The 22260-nt window shown below is 34.8% G+C and overlaps 1 protein-coding gene across 3 annotated transcripts in view; it reads right to left on the bottom strand.

Moving 5' to 3' along the window:
* IleRS (Isoleucyl-tRNA synthetase) overlaps window positions 1-22260 on the bottom strand; it is a 410216-nt gene that overhangs the window by 86422 nt on the left and 301534 nt on the right. For all 3 annotated transcript variants that reach the window (XM_090401998.1, XM_090401999.1, XM_090402000.1), the window contains exons 23-24: window positions 11818-11920; window positions 9301-9384 (exon numbers count right to left, since the gene is read on the bottom strand). In XM_090401998.1, the coding sequence (XP_090258124.1) occupies window positions 9301-9384; window positions 11818-11920 (187 nt within the window). The remainder of the gene's footprint in view (window positions 1-9300; window positions 9385-11817; window positions 11921-22260) is intronic.

A 22260-nucleotide genomic window follows, 5' to 3' on the forward strand; every position in this document is an offset into this window, starting at 1 on the left:
ACTTTTAGTTTCCACAGATATAATGCACCTCTTCTAATCACTGAGGTGGGGGGGAGGGAGAATGCAAAATTGCATGTATAGTCACTCTGCTACTTGGTGATGTGCCACATCAGTCCTCGCCATGTGGTCCTGTTCTATGCTCTTCTGGAAGCTTTGACTCTCTGAAGACCAGTCACTCCAGACAACCATCAATCTTTTCACTAAGGGTCTACCTCTTCCTCTTTTTCCCAGGGATTTTACATTCTATTACTGTTTTGAGAAGTCCTCCTTCCATTCTTTCAGTGTCCACAGTATTTCGACTTTTCTCTGTCAATATCCTTTAAGACTCTTTTAGGGTAGTGAAAAAGGAAAGCTGAAAGAATGGAAGGAGGAATTCTCAAGTTCCTGATCCTTTCCAGCACCCATCCATTTGTCCACCTTTCAGCATAAAATATCCTCAACAGTCTCCTGCAACACCACTCAGCAGTTATCCTTTTCCCAACAGGCTTCTTTAGGTTCTGAATTTCACAAGCTGCTATTTAAAATATCTACATCTAGAATCCTCTGCTTTCTTTCTGTGGAGATAGATCGATCCTTCCACATTTTAGACACATCTCTGATCATTGTTTTAGACATTCCTAATCTTCTTATGATGGTTTCTGAACAGCAATTCTTCATCTTAATGATGGAACTCAAATATAAGGATATGCTGACCACCTCAATTATTTCTCTGCTAAGGTACACACTTGTTTCTCAGGAGCTTCCCAGTCTATATTTCCTTTGAGAACCATAATCTTTGCCTTGTTAGGGATGAGTTTAAGTCCTTGTTAATCTCATTAACTCTGTCAAGGATTTGTTCTACTTTTTCCTTGTAATTACAATGGCATACTGTATAATCAGCATATATCAGATTACTGATTCCATCTACCACCTATCCTAATTCCTATCTTGGGCTCATCCAGTGCTACACGCATGATATCCTCAGGATAGATACTAAACAAATGAGGAGAAAGTAAACATCCTTGCCCAACTCCCTTTCCAACCTGAAGCCAGCCAGTTAATGCAACACCTGTTCTTACCATAGCTTCTTGCTCCCTGTACAAGTTAGCTATCAATCTGATAGTGTGTTGAGGAAAATCCATTCTTTTCATTACTTCTTACAGTTTCATACTGAACACAGTCAAAAGCTTTAGAGTAGTCTATGAAACACATTACCATAGGGAATCTAAATTCTTTATACTTTTCTATGATCTAAGGCAAGGATCTGATTTCTGATACCCTTACCTTTCCTAAAACATGCTTGTTTCTTAGGCATCTCTGCATCAACTTTGGCCTCAACCCTATTTAGAATGATCTCTAACAGTTCTTGCAATCCTTCATATCTCCCTTCTTATGTAGTGATATGAAAACCGACTTCATCCAGTCTCTCATATATTCTTGTAATCAATCTATGAAACAGACTTATTCCACCATCCCCTGTAGCCTTAAATAATTCTACTGGGATTCCATCTGCATCCAGGGCCTTATTGCTATTAAGCTAGGACAAACAAGGATTTGTCCTAGTTCTTCTGTGACATCCAGTCTAGTGGGACATGCCTGATTTAAAAAGTTTTATCCTCAGTCTTATTTTGGCTCTTACTAGCTGATGGTCTGTACTGCAGTCTGCTCCAGGACAAGTATGCAAATCAAAGATGTTAGTCTTGCATCGTTAGACTGCAAGGATGTAACATTGATCTGATGCCTTGAAGCAATCAATATGGGTGCTTCTGGAAGCAAGTATTGTAATGAACTAATCTGGTAGCATAGGTAAATTCCAAGTCTTTTTCACTATGGGCGATGTGTTCTCTCAGACCAAACCTGCCACACTCTGGCCTAACTGCTATACTCTTTTCCACTTTTGCATTGAAGTCCCCCTAAGATGAAAATACATATCTCTCTCTAGTAGTCAATTCAAAACAGTCTGGAGATGTTCATAGGCCTCCTCATAGAATTACTCTCTTCATCAGGCCTATCTGTGTGTGTGGGGGGGGGGGGGGGATGCATAAACAACCATGACTGACAAACACTGGCAGGATAAAAGTTAAGTCTAATAAAAATATTTTGTATTAATGGGATATCCCCAGTACCACAGCTATCCCATGATGCTTTGAATTGCCTCCTGAATAAATAACTCACAATCTTGTCTTCTGAAATGACCTTCTCCATTCCATTTGGTCTCTGTAATTCCCAGGATGTCAATTTTATGCCTCTCCATCTCCTTACAGACAATATCAGGAGTAACCATATGTGGCCCCCATACATTCAATGTGTCTATGCAAAGTTAACCTCTAAGATTCATCCTATGTCTTCGGCATTTCTCATTTACAGTAACCCTGACTTGTGTTGGAGAACCATAATATATTTCTCAAACAGGACCCTCTGCCTAAACCCCCGAGTATGGCTCTGATTATTCTGCACGAAAGCTGATGCAGCATGAGATCTATTATGAGGTACAACCATATTAGGATTTTGGAGTGAAGCTACTGCAAAAAAAAAAGAGTTAGGGTTGCAGAGGCCCTTTCTACATATCTAGGGGTTTTGATCCAAATTCATCCCACATTGACCAGGAAGGGTTCGACTTTAGCCTTCTAGGTGAGGCAAGTACCTGGGAGGGAAAGCAGACTCCCACTGCATAAGACAAAAAGAAATAGTAAAATAGGAAAGATTCATCCCTAGTCCTTGCATACTCTAATAGCATTGGGAGGGGGGGGGGGGGGGTAGCAAGAAGAAACGAAGAAAAGAAAGAAGGGTAGGGACCACTCTACAGATAACATAACAGATACATATTACATGAAGAATATACATGTTATATTATCTGTAGACTGGTCCCTAAAATCACCAAAAATAAAATAAAAGATGATGAAATAAATGAAATTAGTTCCTTCATTACAAAAAACTAGTAATATTTATAAATGAGCATGTGTACAGAAATGATTATGCAATGCTCAATGTGATTTCACAGGTTTCTGATTCGAATGGGTTGGTAATGCATTTCAACAAGAGAGTGTTGAAATGCATATACATGAATGCAAGAAGTATCAAGAATAAGGAAGAGGAGTTTCTGGCATTGGTCAGCTCTACTTGGCCAAAAATTATAGGTATCAGTGAGATCTGGTTAACAGAAAATGATATAGTTAAAGGAATAGAATGTAAAGGTTATTGTATTTTCAGGGAGGATAGAGGAATAGGACAAGAGGTGGGATATTGCTGATTACAACCAACAAAATTAAAAGTTAAAGAGAATTTTAGGTCTGCGGGAGATGGTTGTTTTCAAGCTGTCTATGAGATAGAGGCCAATAGGACAAAATATACTGTTGGATGCTGCTGCTACAGACCAGGAGGTCCATAGGATATGTAGATATCATTTATCAGAACATTAGCACAATGAGTGCAGGCCAAACATTCATAATGGGAGACTTCAACTATGCAGACATAGATTGGAGGGAGGAAATGGGATATGGCAAGATGCAAATATAATTTATACAGTTGCTAAGGGATAATTAAAAAAAACATGTTATAAAAGGGAGAAGGGATTGGGGAGTGTTGAATCTGACAATAGCATTAGCAGATTGGTTATATCCATAACCAAGGTAGATTTCTCAAATAGGACCCTCTGCCTTAACCCTGAATGTGGCTCTGATTATTCTGCACGAAAGTTGATGCAGCATGAGATCTATCATGAGGCCTCCAACTGGGGGAGAGTGCCCATGTTGTCTTGTTCTGGGAAGTTGCCAAACATGATATTCTTGGTTAAGAAATGGTTGATGTTGAACTATAAAACTGGTAATTATGACAGACTTAGGAGTCATCTTGGAGCAGTGCCATTGCTTGAGAAGCTATAATGTCGGTAGTGCATGTGAAGTAGTCAGAGATTGTTTGAGAGAAGCAATATCAGACTGCATACCCAAGATTAGGAGTATAAACCAAGTGAGAATTAAGCAGATGAATACAGATATAAAGCAGGAGCTTTTTTAAAAAAAAAAAAACTGTTGAGGGAATATAAAGAAAAAGGTCATCGATATGCTCATGAGCAGTGCAAAATGTTAGCAAAAGGTTGACTAGTTTGGTAAGAGAGGCCAAATCAGATTATGAGATAAAATTAGCCAAGCAGGCCAAAGTAAACCTGAAAGAGGTGCTTTTTTTTTTTTTTTTATGTGGCAAGTAAGATGGAAAATGACTATGTAGGAAGGTGAGAGAGGCAAAAGATAACCTTTTTATAAATCTTGAGGTTTTGGTCCAAATTCATTCCACACTGACCATCAGGGTGAGACTTCAGTCTATTAGGAGAGGCAAATACTGGGAGAGAAAGCAACTCCCACTGCATGAGATGAGAAAAGAAACAGTAAAATAGGAAAGATTCGCTCCTAGCCCTTGAATACTCTAGTAGCATTAGGGGAAGGAGCGAAAAAAGAAAGAAGGATAGGTTAGGTTAGTCTATAGATAATATGACAGATATATAGCATGAAGTAATGCACTCCATGCATTAGTGATCCATTGAGAATATCCAAGATATTTGGATAATTATCAAAACCTTGACAAAATAAATACAAAAATAGTAATAATTATTATTATTATTATTAAGAGAGAGACCTCCAAGGAGTCAGGTACTTATCAAGCCACATACTATATGGTTATCATACTTATTCTTGAATTCATTCACATTGCTTGCACTCACAACATCCAATGGCAATACATTCCAATCACACACCACCCTGAGAGAAAAATCTAGCCCTTATCCCCCTCTTAGCGGCATTCATTCTCGACCTCCAAGGATGCCCTCTTGTCCTTTCCACATCCTCCATAATTTGAAAAATTCCATCAATTGAAATCCTGTATGACCCTTTCAGAAGTTTGTAAGTCTCAATCATATCACCCCTCTTTCTCCTGTTTGCTAGTGTCTGCAGTCTATAAATTCTCAATTTATCTTCATAATCAATATTCCAGAATCCTGATATCATTTTTAACACTCTCCAATATATCAGAATCACAGTGGAAACCAAAAGACCAGACCTGCATACAATAGCTCAAGTGAGGTCTTATCAAGGCCTTGTAAAGAGGCAAAATGACATCCTTATCTTTACATGTGAACATTCGTTTCAGCACTGCAATTATCTTTTGAGTTGTATTTGCAATCTTTGCTATATGGGCCATTGAACTTCAACTTCCTATCTACTAACACTCCAAGATCCCTAGCCTCATCAGTTTCTTCTAGCACAGTCCCACCAATATAATACGACATTGGATATCTAATCCTAATCACACTGAAGTGAATAACTTGACATTTACTGACATTCATTTTCCCATACCCACAATTCCAGCCTATTCAAATCTTTCTACAAGTACTGCATATCACCAGCATTCCCGATTACCCACCTATCTTTGCATCATCAGCAAATAGCTATATGTCACTTGTCAAATCTTTCTGAATCTCATTAATGTACAGATTGAATAACAGTGGACCAAGCATTGATCCTTGTGGTACATCACTGGTTACCTTAAATCTTGCAGACTTATACCCTCTGTATACCACTTTTTGATATCTGTTAGTCAGCCATCCTCTTATGCATGCTAATGTTCTATAACCCAAATCCATATTCTCCAATTTATGCAACAGTCTACCATGCTGTATTCTGTCAAAAGCCTTAGCAAAATCCAAAAGTATCATGGTGTATCCATTCCCCTTGTCTAGTTCAATGGTAACATTCTTATAGAATGTGAACAAGTTGCTAAAACGCAACCATCCCTTAGTAAATCCATGTTGCTCATTACAAAGTAGAGATTCACTGTCAATCCATTTCTGAATGTGAGCCCTAACCAATTTTTCCTAAATCTTCACCACTACTGCTGAGATACTAAATGGTCGATAGTTGGATACATTGGTCTTGGCACCACCCTTGTGCAACGGAATTACCATACATTCTTTCCATTCCTGCAGAATTTTCCTTGTTCGGAGCCTAGTCAGAGGAATAGCCAGTTCAGCTGAACACTTTTAGCACACGTGCTGATATCCCATCAGTCCCTATTGCTCAATTCTTATTCAGTTTGTGCAACAGCTCTAATTCCTCCTCCTCATACACCTGAGTTTCTTCATTCAGTGAAGAGGTAGAAGTGAGCTCAATGTTGCGTACACCACGTTGATAGCTTTTAACAAAATGGGCACTCATTAGTTGAACAACCTCCTGCATCTGTAACCTCACACCATCCATGGTTAGAAGAGTTATTCTTTCATACTCATTCTTTTTTACTTGCAGCATATCGATAGAATTCTTGTGGGTTGTCTTTAGCCACAAAGCCAGTTTCTTTTCATATTCAGACTATGCTTTCCATACAACAGTTTTGAACTATTCTAGCCTGCTGCTTATAATTTTCATAATGGACATCATCTTTATGCACATGGTATTCTTTCCACATGATCCTTTTCTTACGAATTTCTTGCTTAATAAGATTACACATCCATTTCACTCCTACCCTATTTATTCTTAGAACTCTCAGGACACATTCTGATATCTCATCATTTAAGTATTGTTTAAATGCTTCCCATGCACTGTCAATATTTTTCCCATCCAGCAACTGATACCATTCCACTGAACTCAGTATACTCCTCAGTTGGTCATAATTTCCTGCTTTGTAATTCAGAATGTAACCTTTTCTGAATGGAACATTCATAAACTTAGTCACTTCCCAAGTAAGTACTGCATGATCACTGTCACCAACCAGAAGCAGAATAGTTTCATCTTTAACTGAAATGCCCTCTGACACTATAATTAAATCTAACACTCCTTGACCTCGAGTTCCTTCTGTCACATGCTGCTGCTTGAGGAAGTTGTACTGCAACAGCTTAATAAAAGCATTTCATTCTTCTCATAAGATTCTACTGCTACTCAATCAATATTTGAATAATTAAAGTCTCCTGTTATGATTACTCTTTTCATGCTCATCTTTTCTATTTGGCAATGCATTTCTTCATCACTAGCAACCAATCCACCAGGTCTGTAACAACACCCCACCATGTAATTGATTTTGTTAGATTCCACCTCACACCAGATGGCTTCAAATTCACTGCCACATGAAATACTGTTAGTAATAGTACTACAATCATAGGTCTCAACTCTAACTGTATTCAAGTCATCCGATATTATTACCAGAATGCCTCCTCCTCTCCTATCCTTCCTAAAAATACTATATCCTTTACACCCGATATAGTATTTTTATTATTACCAGTTAGTATGTCTGATTTTGATAACCAATTCTCAATTTTTCATTCGAAAATATGACAATGCTCAATTTTTTTAATTTTGATAGATGGTAGATATGCATCAGCTTTCCCAAAATGATGAAAAATCACTTTGAAATGATGCTACCTGTTTGCCACCAGTTACCGTTATAGGCGATCACTATTATTCACTCGTGTCTAATCACTTACAAATTCATTGATTTACTTCATTTAAAGTGTGTTCACTTTAGAATCTACACATCCCTTTTCTACAAAATGTATTTGTAGTTTCTATTACTCTTCTTATCTGGGATTCAAAGAACCATTATGTGTTTTAGAAACTGAAGCTGAGATAACCAATCTCAGACAATGGTGGTAGGATTTTCCCTCCTGGGAATATAACTCAGGTTTTTCATCTTGCAAAACAGATAAAACAGCCAGAAATGCACATGTGATTAACAAACAATCATTGGCCTAGTAGCTTTACTTGTTTCAGCTATAATTCATAAGGACCTTAGCTAATGTCAATAACTTATACATGCCCACACAAATCCAACCCCCTCCCCATTTGTAGATCTCATCATTTCAAAAGACTGAAATGATGCTACCTGTTTGCCACCAGTTAATGTTACAGGCAATCACTGGCAAACAACTAGCAAAACAGCAGACTTAATGGATTCTGAAAAAAAAAAAAAATAATAATAACTGTTCGAGTTAATTGTAGAATGACCAGGAATGTTTCAAGCTATTTATACAATGACCAGGCTACTTTAAAAAAATAATAATAAATTGATTGAAAGTAGTGTATAAGGATAACACTTCCTTCTTTATCATCTAATATTTTGATGTTCGGGACTCATTTTATTAGAGGAAGGCCGAAACTGATAAGCATGAAAATGATCTTGAATTCTAAGATACATTTCTTTTTGAGATATCTTTTTGCATTCCGATCACGGGATCCAAGTAAGCAATGAGAAAAGACCTATCCATGGTGTTTGTAGATGCTCATTTGGGGCACTAGTAACAAATAGCATTTCTTGATGATCAAAGAATGGAAACGATTCAAGAGATGGAGGACAATTATGGAAACAAACAGACAGCATCCAAGACATTTGGGCAGGAGTTTCAAAATCACTTACATATATATAGTGGCATCATGTACCCATTTCAGTTGGGTATGCTGTCGTGCCTTATGCAACCTGCACCGCAAAATTCATGTCAGTTTAAATGCGCATGATTGCACATTTTTATTGATGTATGAAAGTTTTAAGAGTGCATAGCATATCAGTGCTCAATCTTAATTGGTCTAATGCAATTAATTGTAGGATAACTTTGAATACTTTAATTTATCAATTAATTGTAACCAAACCTGCACAGAATGGGGGACAACGTGTTTAAGATACTGTATATTAGAAAACAGTAATGAATGAGAATGCTATATTTGGTTGGTATATACCTTTTGAATTACTCAAAAGGTGTAAAATTTGGAAGAGAAGGACAAGGCTTACTTCCTTCGACTACAATACTGTTTCCCATTATAAATATGGGCAAAAAAAAAAAGTTATAAATTTATCTAAAATTATATATTAAAAACGTCTATATTATATTAAGAACTTGCCTACCACGTCAGTTCACACTTCACGCACGCAAAACAGATGAAACTATGAAAACAAAAACAGTAACTCATGACAACATTCAATTGGATTGGCACAATGACAATCACAGCCTCTAGGTGCTATTCTCTCAGAGCTAATCCTACCTCGCCTTCTGACCGGTTTAAAACTACTAGAATGCTAAGAATTTGACCCGCTGCGCCATCTGTACATCTTTTCAAAGGGCTCAAAGGTGCATGTATTTTGAACGCACACCTGGGCTATTAATGCGAATGTGATGCAATGTTTCTGGAAACAATTAGGGGAATCTTTAATGGGAATAAATGCAAAAATATAACATTGTGATATTGCTACTCGGTGGATGAGCACTGCACATCTAGCACACCCTGAATATTCGCTCCTGATATATATAAAACACACACATACAAATATTACATAACTTAGATTATAACTTACTTCAATAATATATTTTTCAAGGGACAGCACATCTTCCAAATAGCCTTGCTCTTTGTGAATAACAACAAGCTCAGGAAGAGGATACTAGAAAACAGAATTGTGTCACTTTAGTATGAATCTACAATTGACGTTAAAAAAAATGATAAGAGCAAGTCATATTTCTTATCTACACTTCTGTGATTACAGTAATTAATACTGGGATTACAATATTTTGCACTGCTATAGATTAGAAAATAACTATAATATTTCCTACAAATCAACAACAGAAATTTGATATTTAATTGTCAGTTAATTGTCAGTCAGAATTCAAAATTTTTTTTTGAATTCTGACTTTTAGAGACAGATTTAAATCAGAGATGCCAGTTCTGGAATCTGCCATAGAACTACAACATTCCCCAAACTTAAACAAATTTAGCTGCATTACACTGCCAAAAATCTGGAAGACCATTATTTCATGACCTTCAGTAAATATCAATCACTGCACCCACAGAGGTCACCAGTTAGGACTGTAGGAGTATGCCATTGAAAATGATCTGTGTTTGCCTTCCTACTAATGTGTTTGTGTGCATATGCTCAATATACCTCTGTGTCCTTGAAGATGCCTTATTCACCAAGGCAAAATATTGATGAGTAATCCAATTAGTTAAATAAATTTAGTTAGGCCTGGTTGGCAGAGTGGTTAGCATATTCGCTTTCTAGCCAAGAGGCTGTAGGTTTGAATCTTGACATGGGCATGGATATCTGTGATTGTCTTACTTATTCTGTAGTCCTAGCAGTTTCTTCTAATAGAAAACTTCTCTCCCAAAAACTTGATGAGGTATAGGAGTAACCATATCACATCACATGTGAAAACTAACTTAATTATTAGCTTTAGACATCTGTTTTATTCCACTAAACATCATCAGGAATATTGGAACTACTAAACCTATATATCTTTCTTTCTTTGTGTTGGTTTAGACTCATTATTAGGTTTAAACCATTATGAATTTAAACCTGCAACTAAACTATAGCATGTTTGAGCCAATAAAGTAGCTCAATAATGCAGATCATGCTGGAGGGAGCTGAGTATAGTAATATGAAAAGAAGTAGAAGGAGAAACTGTTAAGGCTGAACATGGTTGCATTATATGCAGGAACTGTGTTCTTAATCTTTCACAATCAACATTGCATGCTTCACTTTTTAACTAGTCCTTTCAGCCACCATCATGAAACAAAATACAGTAACAGAGCTAATCAGGGTTTAAAAAAAAACTTCCACATTTATTTATTATTCATGACCTTAATGCAAACTAAAAACATGTGCACAGCCACTTTACAAGCCTCTCGATAGACCTATTTTTTAAAGAACATGAACGACAAAGCACAACTCTTTCTATCATAAAGGCAGTATTTGTGCATATATCAAATCTCACATTCTCTGTCAGATCTAGAATTTCCTCTCTTCGATTTGTTTAGCTCAACATTCTCTTGCTTTCATTTTTTTCTTTTATTATTTATCTTTATCCCTCTGCACATTCGGTTATTCAATCCAAACTCACTGATTACTTATCTTAGAAAAATAAATTTCTACAGTACAAATATTAAACAGTGATGTCATCTTACTTTAGACTCTATAATGTTCACAAGTCTAACCACTTATTCCATAATATTCCAATATTATTCTATAATATTGGAAAATACTATTGGAATGAGCCTCTGTAGCTCAGTCAGTTTTGATGATGCTTTTTGACTAAAAAGACCTAGGTTTGAATCCCATCTAGAATGTGAAGAACCTTTGTAAGGACTTTTCAAATGAAGGCGAGTTAGCTGGTTTCATGCAGAGTTGGTAGAGTTTTCCTCCTCCTTTTTTTTTCCCCATTACATTTTTTTTCATTACAGATACAGGCAAACCAGAAAGATCATAAGAGAACACAAGCAATTTACATAAAAAGTACTACAGATATAGGGCTAATCACCCTATCCATGAATAATGATTAGGAAATCCAAGGAAGCCTTGGACAAAGAACTGGAAAGGAAAATAACACTTATAGAATGCAGCTTAGTTGCACCAAGAAATTCAGATTACTCATTAATTATAATCGGTTAATTAATACTCATTCATAAAGCTAAAGTTTAATTTTGGAGGAACTATAAAAAAAAATATTACCACTTTTTTTTTTGTATTAGTCAACATTGAATTTTGATGGTTAAGAATAGTAACTGAATTGTTAAATGTTAATGTTTTATTATTTAAACAAATATAACATGTTCCATCGGATATGACAAAAAGAGAGAATTTTAAACTAAGTATAATAAAAAATAATGTAATGTTCACATTTGGTTTCAGATAAAAAGAAAGTCTTTATTTCAGTGAAAATTTTAAAAGACCAATTTGTTAATGTCAAGAAAGAAAACAAGTGGTCAATTTTTTTTTTTTTTAAGTCAAGAAACTGTTCTACTGATTATAACTGCAAGATAATAAAACATTAAATCTGATTTAAAAAAAAATGCTCCTTCATAACTATATACAGATATTCACCTTGAATGGCAAATTTTTTCTGTCACGTATCATTCGTCCTAAATCAATCACAGTTTGCATCCGGGCAATTTTTCTTTCCACTACTTTATCTATTAACCACTCTCTAATCGGAAAAAAAAAAAAAAAATAATAATTCAAGGGTGAATTTGTTAATAAAGTGATACAAAAATATTACATTTTCACTAATCAAATTATAATTTGAGAGAGTACAAATGATTTACTTATATACCACATAAATTGTTATATGTGTGCTATTTTATTTGTCAACCGATAATAATAATAATAAATAAAAAAACAAAACAAAACAGGTAGCTGAAATTATTAACAAATGGTAGAGTTTTTCACATTTGAAATTCACTGATGACTGAAACTGAAAATTTATTAGCTAAATGGATGGATGATTTGAATAACCTTTACATGTGAGTTCAGTAGAACTTTGACCTTCTATCTAGGTTCAGGACCAAGGGATTGATGGGCAGATAATAGAAAATCACATTTATTGTTCATATTGGAAGTTTATTTTGCACTTGGGGTTAGACTATAATAAATTTAGTTTAATCCTTGATCCAAGTGTAAGCAAACAAAGTTTGCACCTGAAAATATCTTTAGGACTCAGGTAAGGTGGTGCAACACCAGGTAACTCCGAGCAATGAGTGATGAGAGCTTGGTCCACCTTTGCTCGGAGTTGCCTGGTGTTGCACCACCTTACCTCAGTCCTGAAGATATTTTCAGGTGCAAACTTTGTTTGCTTACACTTGGATCAAGGATTAAACTAAATTTATTATTGTTCATATTTTACAGTACATATGGTGATTTCTCAATTATCTCACCTTCAAATAAAAGCCTTAATTTAAAGCAGTAGTATCTGAAGGTAAATTAAGGGTTAGTATGGCAAATGACTTCTAATATATATATATGTAACATATAATCCATTTAGTTAAGTAACTCTTCAGTTGTCTGAGCAGAAAACTTATTTCCTGTTGTAGATAGATAATTGAGGGATTACTGAATAAAGTTAATTATTATATACTGGCACTCAATCTACACATTCTAGAATAAGATACAAATGAAATAACATGCTCTTTTAGATAGGAAACTGCAAATATTTCTCAAAAATGAAAAACATTATTTCTTCTTCTTTCTCACTTTCAAATTACCCAGCAGATTTTGATGGTATGTCTTCAGCTTTCCAGTGATTTGTAACAGAAGATGGAAAGTAGTCTGCATTGGAAAGTTCATATCGCCTCATCTGACTTCTGATAAGCACAGCTGACATGATTTCTCCATCATTTGGTAACTCACACCCATATCATTTAATGCAAGCCAATCATCCACTTTCTTTGAGTCCTTCAAAGTATCATATATATATATATATTTTTTTTTTTCAAAATTCATTTTTACTCGGTTGGAATATTATAAAAAAAGGTTTAATGACTATTACCGAGAGAAAAGAAGACAAGATATGTTTAACAAGATACTACTAGTTTACTAGTTTCGTTACATGAACATCCTCAGGTATCATAATCAAAGAAGTATATAAAAAAATTAGAGACTTAAAATTGTACTAACAGAACAAGTATAAAAAACAGTAGCGTGTTTGAAAAAAATGCAAGTATGAGTTCCAAACAAACGAATACTACGCGCTGTCGCGAGTGCGCCAGTACTGAACAGAAGCAACGTGTGCGTCAGAGAGATTGTAACTCAGGCTGTTGTTGATATGAGAGGAATCTAGAGAAATTTCCCTAGATTCAACAATCTTTCTTTCGAGTTCATCGTAGCACACATGGATGTTAGCAGTTTGAGTCCAGTTTACAATGTGCTGGCGGCCTTCGTCTGAGTTAGCTGAAAAGAGAACGTGGCTAGAGAGAGAGCGCTAGCTCTAGTCCTGTTATAGGAAATATCTCTACGGTGTTCATCCAAACGTAGAAGGATGGATTTAGCAGTCTGTCCATAGTATGGCTTTCCGCAATCACACAAAATCTTGTATACTCCTGGAAACTGAGTAGGAAGATGTTTCTGTTTATGTTTGCAAAGTAATGAACGAAGTTTTGGAAGCGTAGTGAAGCACGTTTTGAAGTTGAATTTCTTGAGAATCTTTGCCAGTTTTGGTGAAAGAGAGCTGATGTAAGGCAAGGAGATGAAGGCTCTTGGGGAAGAGGGATCTTCAGAAGTAGTTGAGTGCCTGGGGGAAAGAAATTTGTCAATTTTCTTTGGAGAGAAATCATTGTTAATAAACGTTTTTTTAAGAAAACGGAGTTCATTTTCAATTTCTGTTTCTTCTGTAAGTAACGATTTGGCTCGGTGGGCTAAAGTGGAAATAATACCACATTTTTGTGGGGGATAATGATGGGAGGAAGCATGAAGGTATCTGTCAGTATGAGTAGGCTTTCTAAAAATTGAGATTTTAATGCTCTCAGCACATCTGGTAAGTTTGAGGTCTAAAAAGGGAAGGCAGTCATCTGATTCCAGTTTGAGGGTGAAAGAGATTTTTTCATGGCACTTGTTTAGGTGGTCTAAAAATAAATAGAGGTTATTGACGTCGTCTTCCCAGATGAGGGAAATATCATCAATATAGCGGTACCAGACTCTTGGTTTAAAGTGAAAGGAGTTAATAGCTTTTCCTTCAAATTCGTTGAGAAATATATCCGCAAGAATCAGAGAGAGTGGGCTGCCCATAGCCAGACCTGAGTTTTGTAAGTAGATCTTGTTATCATATTTGAAGTATCCTGACTTTATGCAATGGGAGAGAAGAGCAAAGAGTTTTTTTTGATAATTTGTTCTTGAGAAGATCGAGGACTTCTTGAGCAGGAACATTTGTAAAGAGAGAAACAATATCAAAACTGGCCATTAAATCTGTTTTTTTAAGTTTGATGTCCTTGATTTTAGAAACAAAATCTGCAGAGTTTTTAATATGTGAAGAAGAAATTCCAGAAAGATTTCTTAGAAAACTCGCTAGAAATTTGGAGAGATTATAAGTGGGAGAGTGTATGCCCTCAACTATAGTTCTGAGTGGGCAGTTATTTTTGTGAATCTTGGCGAGACCATACAGTCGAGGTATCAAGGGATGAAGTGACCGAAGAGAAAGCCGAATGTTTCTTTGTAACTCTAAGGTGGTTTTTAATAAATTATTAGTTCTATTGTGTAGTTCCATCGTAGGGTCATTAGCAATTTCTGAGTAGGTATCACTATTTAAAAGTTCCAAGATTTTATTATGGTAATCAGACTTGTTTAAGATGATAGTTGCATTCCCTTTGTCTGCCGGAATGATAACTATGTTACTATTTTCTTTTAAGGACTTGATAGCTTTCCTTTCAGAGTAAGAAATGTTGTCAGGTGGAGGTCTAGCTTTATTTATCATTTATCATAGTTATCATTCCGGCAGACAAAGGGAATGCAACTGTCATCTTAAACAAGTCTGATTACCATAATAAAATCTTGGAACTTTTAAATAGTGATACCTACTCAGAAATTGCTAATGACCCTACGATGGAACTACACAATAGAACTAATAATTTATTAAAAACCACCTTAGAGTTACAAAGAAACATTCGGCTTTCTCTTCGGTCACTTCATCCCTTGATACCTCGACTGTATGGTCTCGCCAAGATTCACAAAAATAACTGCCCACTCAGACCTATAGTTGAGGGCATACACTCTCCCACTTATAATCTCTCCAAATTTCTAGCGAGTTTTCTAAGAAATCTTTCTGGAATTTCTTCTTCACATATTATTGTAAACTGGACTCAAACTGCTAACATCCATGTGTGCTACGATGAACTCGAAAGAAAGATTGTTGAATCTAGGGAAATTTCTCTAGATTCCTCTCATATCAACAACAGCCTGAGTTACAATCTCTCTGACGCACATGTTGCTTCTGTTCAGTACTGGCGCACTCACGACAGCGCGTAGTATTCGTTTGTTTGGAACTCATACTTGCATTTTTTTCAAACACGCTACTGTTTTTTATACTTGTTCTGTTAGTACAATTTTAAGTCTCTAATTTTTTTATATACTTCTTTGATTATGATACCCGAGGATGTTCATGTAACGAAACTAGTAAACTAGTAGTATCTTGTTAAATATATCTTGTCATCTTTTCTCTCGGTAATAGTCATTAAACCTTTTTTTATATATATATATATATATATATATATATATATGAAACGTACTATTAACTCGGGGTTGGGATATGTTCATTTTTCTAAATTAACTGACTTAAACCCGAGAATTATAACACGACATTTATTTGAAAAAACGCAACATGTTTCATCAAGAATGACTTCTTCAGGCGATAAGAACATAGAAAGATAATAAAAGACACTTAAATTAACATTGACACACTCTAAAGCTATACAATTATAAAGCCATAATATTCGACTGTAAATTACAGTTATTATGAGCTTGAACTACAGTCCGAGTTAAAGTTCTATTGTTGTACACCTGTGCGTGTGTGGAATCACGCGATCTCCAGTATCTAATAGTAGAGTTGAAAGAGTCAGGCAAATTATAGCTAAGATTATTATTCAAATGAAAAGGGTCTAAGGTGATTTCCCTTGACTCGACTTGAATCGTGCAAGATCTGTACTGTCAGATGAAGAAGAACTGAAAAAGGAACTACAACATCTTAAATGGACCTTTAAAAACAATGGCTACTCTCTAAAAAGTATTAACAACCAATTATCCCGCCGTCAACGTAACAACGTAGAGACACAGGATGACTCCAAAGGTCATATCGTCTTGCCATATATCAGCACACTATCCAAAAAGCTGAGCAGAATTCTAAAGAAGTTTAACATAAAAACGTGCTTCTCGACTCTGCCAAAAATAATATCACGCTTCAACAACTATCCCAAGTGTATACAAGGTCACTTGTGAATGCGGAAAGCCTTACTATGGGCAGACAGAGAAATCTATCTTACTACATCTCGAAGAGCATCAGAGAGACATTGCTTATAAGAGAACCAGAGCAACTGCTCTGTCGGGCCATGTCCTGCTTTCAATAAACACGAACAACGAAGGCCACCAACATGAAATAAATTGGACATTGACTTCAAATCTACACATCTGCCATGATGAAATAGAGCGCCGCATTGTCGAGTCAAGGGAAATCACCTTAGACCCTTTTCATTTGAATAATAATCTTAGCTATAATTTGCCTGACTCTTTCAACTCTACTATTAGATACTGGAGATCGCGTGATTCCACACACGCACAGGTGTACAACAATAGAACTTTAACTTGGACTGTAGTTCAAGCTTATAATAACTGTAATTTACAGTCGAATATTATGGCTTTATAACTGTATAGCTTTAGAGTGTGTCCATGTTAATTTAAGTGTCTTTTATTATCTTTCTATGTTCTTATCGCCTGAAGAAGTCATTCTTGACGAAACATGTTGCGTTTTTTCAAATAAATGTCATTGTGTTATAATTCTTGGGTTTAAGTCAGTTAATTTAGAAAAATGTATATATATATATATATATATATATATATATTATTATTATTATTATTATTAATTTTTATTTTTGATGACTTCATATGTAACAGGAACTTACTATTATTATAAAACAAAAAACTAAGAAAATAACTGATGCCTCACTACCTAATATCTGCAAGTTATTTCATGGGTGCTGTTAACAATATAAATTGCAAACAAAACAGTGATAATAATATAATGATGAAATAAAAGAAAAAAACTTAACAGTACAAAGTATGGAAAATTCATGTCTCGTGTTGCAAAATATTACAATTGAGTTTCTTGAATTACTCTCTGGTGATTGTCAGAAAATCTGAAGTCTGAAATATTAGAATAGCTAATGAGTGACTTTGATATTTTTGAGAAATCAGTAGCTGATTCCTATCAAGAGTTCTATGTGAGTAAATAACTTCAAAAGAATTTTTCAAAATGAAATGGCAGGATATTTTCTTCTGAGTATGGCATCATAATTCTGTCCGAATTGATGTGGTTTGTAAATAAGATGCACATATGATCCTAACTTTATAGTATATTTTATGAGCAAGGTGACCCAAATGTTCACTTTAATCTAACCAGTATAAGGCTTATTAGAGGAATAGTGAATTTTATAGATATTTGAATATTTCTGGAAAGGCTGATATCTTTAAGAGGCTGCACACTTTACACATATGCTTATTAGCAACCCTAATATGAGATTTCACAAAGATATGGAAGTAAGATGTATATAAAAGTTTATAAATTTTTTTTTCAATTAAACATTATATATGAATTAATGAAATTAATTAATGATTAATTTATTAGATAATTAGTTAGATAATTAATTAGTTAGTTAATAGTTAGTTAGATAATTATAATTAGTTAGATAATTAATTAGATAATTAATTTCATTAATGAATTAATGAAAGATGTCCAGTTCATCCTTCTTTTTATTATCATCTCTTAAGATGTAGATTTATAATGGACCGTGTTGGGTAGGTTAATGATCAACTGACAAGAGAAATACCAATCTCTAGTTTTTTTTTTTATTGATCAAAACATTTAAAATTAGTTTGTTATTTTTTCTAATATCACTGTAAATTTATTTTTTGAAGATGTTAGTTAAGGAAATCAAAAAAATTTTATCAGGTTCACCAAGTTTCCAGATAATGAATATGCCATCCATATAACCTGACCAATATAAAGTTTTACATCAGCTTCAGATAGAGCTTCTTCAAACCTTAATAAGTACAGATTAGAATCCAGTGATTACAGTAATCTACCCACTGCCAGACCATATTGTGAGTTATAAATGTGACCATCCTGAGTAAATAAGTTAAATTGGAAGCTGAATTTATATAATTTCACATTTGAGGAGAATAGAATTTAATGTGAGCACTTAACCTACTGACACATTTGTAAATAAAATAGAACAAACAGACAAGTTAGAATATCTGACAGATAGATATTTCAGAAAGCTTTTGCAATAAGTGAAGTATTTTTAATATAGGAGTGCATTATTAAGTGATTTAGATAAAATGTTTCTTTCATAAGTTAAATTCTACGTAATTTTTGCATCCTCTCTATTGGCTTTCAAGCCTTCCAGATATTAAGTGTCAACACTTGACTCTTTGAACAAATGCTCAAATCTGAAGCAGCACTGGTGATGAAAATGAGTTTCAGACCAGGATATTTTATGATAAATGTCAATTCTATGCAGTGCTAAATTAGACATCTCAGATTTATTATAGATGATGTAAGATTGGTGTTCCTTGTAGCCTTGGCTCAACAAAATATCCAAAAGTAAAAGTGATGGTAATCTCTTATTTTGGACAAACAGTAGACAACAAGAAAGGATAGAGTTGATAGTTTATCCTCAGTGGAGATAACTATGAGAATTTTGCTGAAAAAAACTTGAATAGTAGAATCATACATCTTGAGGATTTTTGAAATTGATTCAGAGATTTCAGGTTCTAAAGAACAGACTTGTATGAGTCAAAACTATGATGACTCTTCCATGGGAAGAAACCATTTCATTGTATAATACATTGGATGTTCAGTTCTAGTTACAAGTTTTGATTATAACACAATTTTTTGAGACAGATGATGTATAGATATGTGGTTGGATTATGTATTAGCATTTCGGCACTCTCTGAACAAATGCTAAAATCTGAAGCACTGGTGATGAAAATGAGTTTCAGACCAGGAGATTTTGTGCTAAATGTCAATTCTATGCAGTGCTAAATTAGACATCTCAGACTTATTATAGATGATGTAAGATTTTAAATGAGATTCTAAGATTCAAAAAGATCCTAAATCACAGGCATATCATATCTTGAATAAATTATCTGGCCATTACTGTTTAACTTTTATGTTAATGATATTATTGGCAAAGATTTGGATGGAGATATTCAGCTGTTTGCAGATAATGCAAAGTTGGGATAAACTATGAAGAGTAGAGAAGATGTTGTGGCATTATAAGACTTGAATAAATTGAGTGAATGGGCACGGGAATGGGGATGCGAGTTCAATGATGCAAAATGTAAAGTTTTAAAATTTGGGAAACAAGGATGGGATGTAGAATTTATGCTTGGTGGGGATATATTGTTGGAGGTGGAGGAAATAAGATATCTTGGGGTGATAGTGGATAAGGATCTGAAATTTAGGGGACACATTGTCAAAATTGTGAGGACAACACAAAGACTTCTGGGAATGATGCAGAGGACACTGACTTGTAGAGGTAGTCTGTGATAAACAAAGGTAGTCAGTAACACCAGGAGACTGGAAGAGGAGGAAGGCCAAGAAGGCTAATTTCCTGTCTTCTTTTCCTATCTCCATGATGATGTGATATAAGGGTGTAAGCTGCAGATTTTTTTGTTGAGAAAGTGAACAGAGTATCTTCTGGGTGAAACCATTATCAGCATAGTGCAACCAAACAATGGCTGAGGTTGTAGAGGAGATCAGGATACTGTCTAAGCACTCATGGTAGAAATTGACTATAGCAAGAGAAAGATGGTTACCTATGGAAGTACTTTTGATCTGCTTGTAAAGTTATTTTTGCAGACAAAATAGCCTGTGCAGATCACAAGTCATATAAATTAATGATATCTGGAGGACTTGAGATAATAACTAGAGAGTTTCACTGAGAGGAACATTCATAAATAACTGAACAACTGAAATGGCATAACTAACCATGATGTCATTAGGCTGTAGAGATAGTTTTCTGATTATGGACAAGAAGTCTGAAGATTTATATATATAAGCTTTTTTTTTTAATCACACCTCACTATCCCCTATACTGTATTGCACTATAAGGTAGCTCATATAATTTAAAAATCCAATTGTGCTCTCCTAACTTCTGAACTGGTATTTCATAAAGGTGATTTAAGAGATTTAGATATCCAATTTAATAAAATTTTATTGGCTTCCTGTATGTGTTTCAGTATTTGAATTTACTGTAATAAGTGCCATTACAGATACAAATAAATATTTATAATTCGTAATGTGTTAGAGCAGGGATCAGCAACCTTTTCAGACTCGCGGGCCACATTCAACTTTTATTTTTAATAATTGGGCAGCAAGCGTTTAATTAAGAGAAAATAGTGAGTGAAAAAAATACTTAAGTTATCAATTTTTATTATATCAATTAAAAAAAACAAAAAAAAACAGAAATATTTAAAGTACGAGATATGAAATAAGCATGATAATGAAACTCAATGAAAAATTATCACATAAAAACAAAGTAATATAGTTTATAAATTGCAATATGCGTGTCTCCCTGCTTTTGTGCTTGTTTTCCCTAATCCAAATTATCTATATCCACTTTATAATCTGAGGTGCAATTCGAATTGAAGCATGCAAATGTTCATCAGTCAGTCGAGAAAATTTATTTCTTCTAAAATTCATAGCAGAAAATGCTTATTTGATGTTTGTGCTTCCAAATGCGACTATCATCTTCTTTGCGAAACTGATTAATCCTTTATTGGTAGGCATCGATAAAATTTTTGTATATTTTCCAGCGAAAATGCGTTCTTTAATATTTCATTGTGTTTAATTCCAAAACTTCCATCTGTAGTTGGTTTCATTCGTTATCAGCGTCCACATAAAGGGTCCAAACATAATCACATTTCGATGCTGTGAAAATCAACAAGATTTGTTGCATGGACAATATATCACGAAGTATAAGTATAAAATTATTTTTAATTTATTATTGATATTACAAAATGTATTATTTAAATAATTCAACATACGGGCCACCAAAAATGCACATTTGGGCTACATGCGGCCCACAGGTTGCTGACTCCTGTTAGAGGTTTACAACCTTTTGTGGAAGTGAAAAAAAAAAACTCGTTTTCACTTTCACATGCATTACAGTAGAAAAGTTTAGTAAATTTCCAATATACGGCAACACAATTTGCTCATCCATACCAGTGTCGGCATGTATCATCTTTTTCATGACCCCTGGCAAAATTTCAGCCATGCACACCGTGTAGTTCTCATTTGACAAACATTTAAAACGACAGTGTTCACATTTTTCATAAAAATGGAGAAAAACGAATTTTGAGCAGTGATAAAAACACTTTTATTTGAAGAAGTGGAGAGCCATGCAGATCAAAGCTGAGTTAGATGCACTTCATGAGGACTCTGCACCAGCATTAAAGACCATTTATTTTTGGATAAATGAGTTTAAACGTGATGATGAAGATGAAGCATGCTCCAGACATCCGATTGGGGTCACTACGAAGGAAATGATTGAAGAAATCCATGGTATTGTTATGGAAGACTGCAGAGTGAAAGTGCATGAGATTGCTGAGATTGTAGGAATCTCAACTGAATGGGTGTATAATATCCTGCATGAAAAATTGGACACGAAAAAACTGTGTGCACAATGGATGCCGCAATTGTTGACTGTCGATCAAAAACGAATTCGAAAAGACATTTCACTGCAGTGTTTGGGATGTTTAATCGCAATTCGCAGGATTTTTTTGCAT

Source organism: Typopeltis vanoorti, chromosome 12, assembly GCF_054136105.1.
Source record: "Typopeltis vanoorti isolate ZY-2024b chromosome 12, IOZ_Tvanoo_1.0, whole genome shotgun sequence".
Lineage (NCBI taxonomy): Eukaryota > Metazoa > Arthropoda > Arachnida > Uropygi > Thelyphonidae > Typopeltis > Typopeltis vanoorti.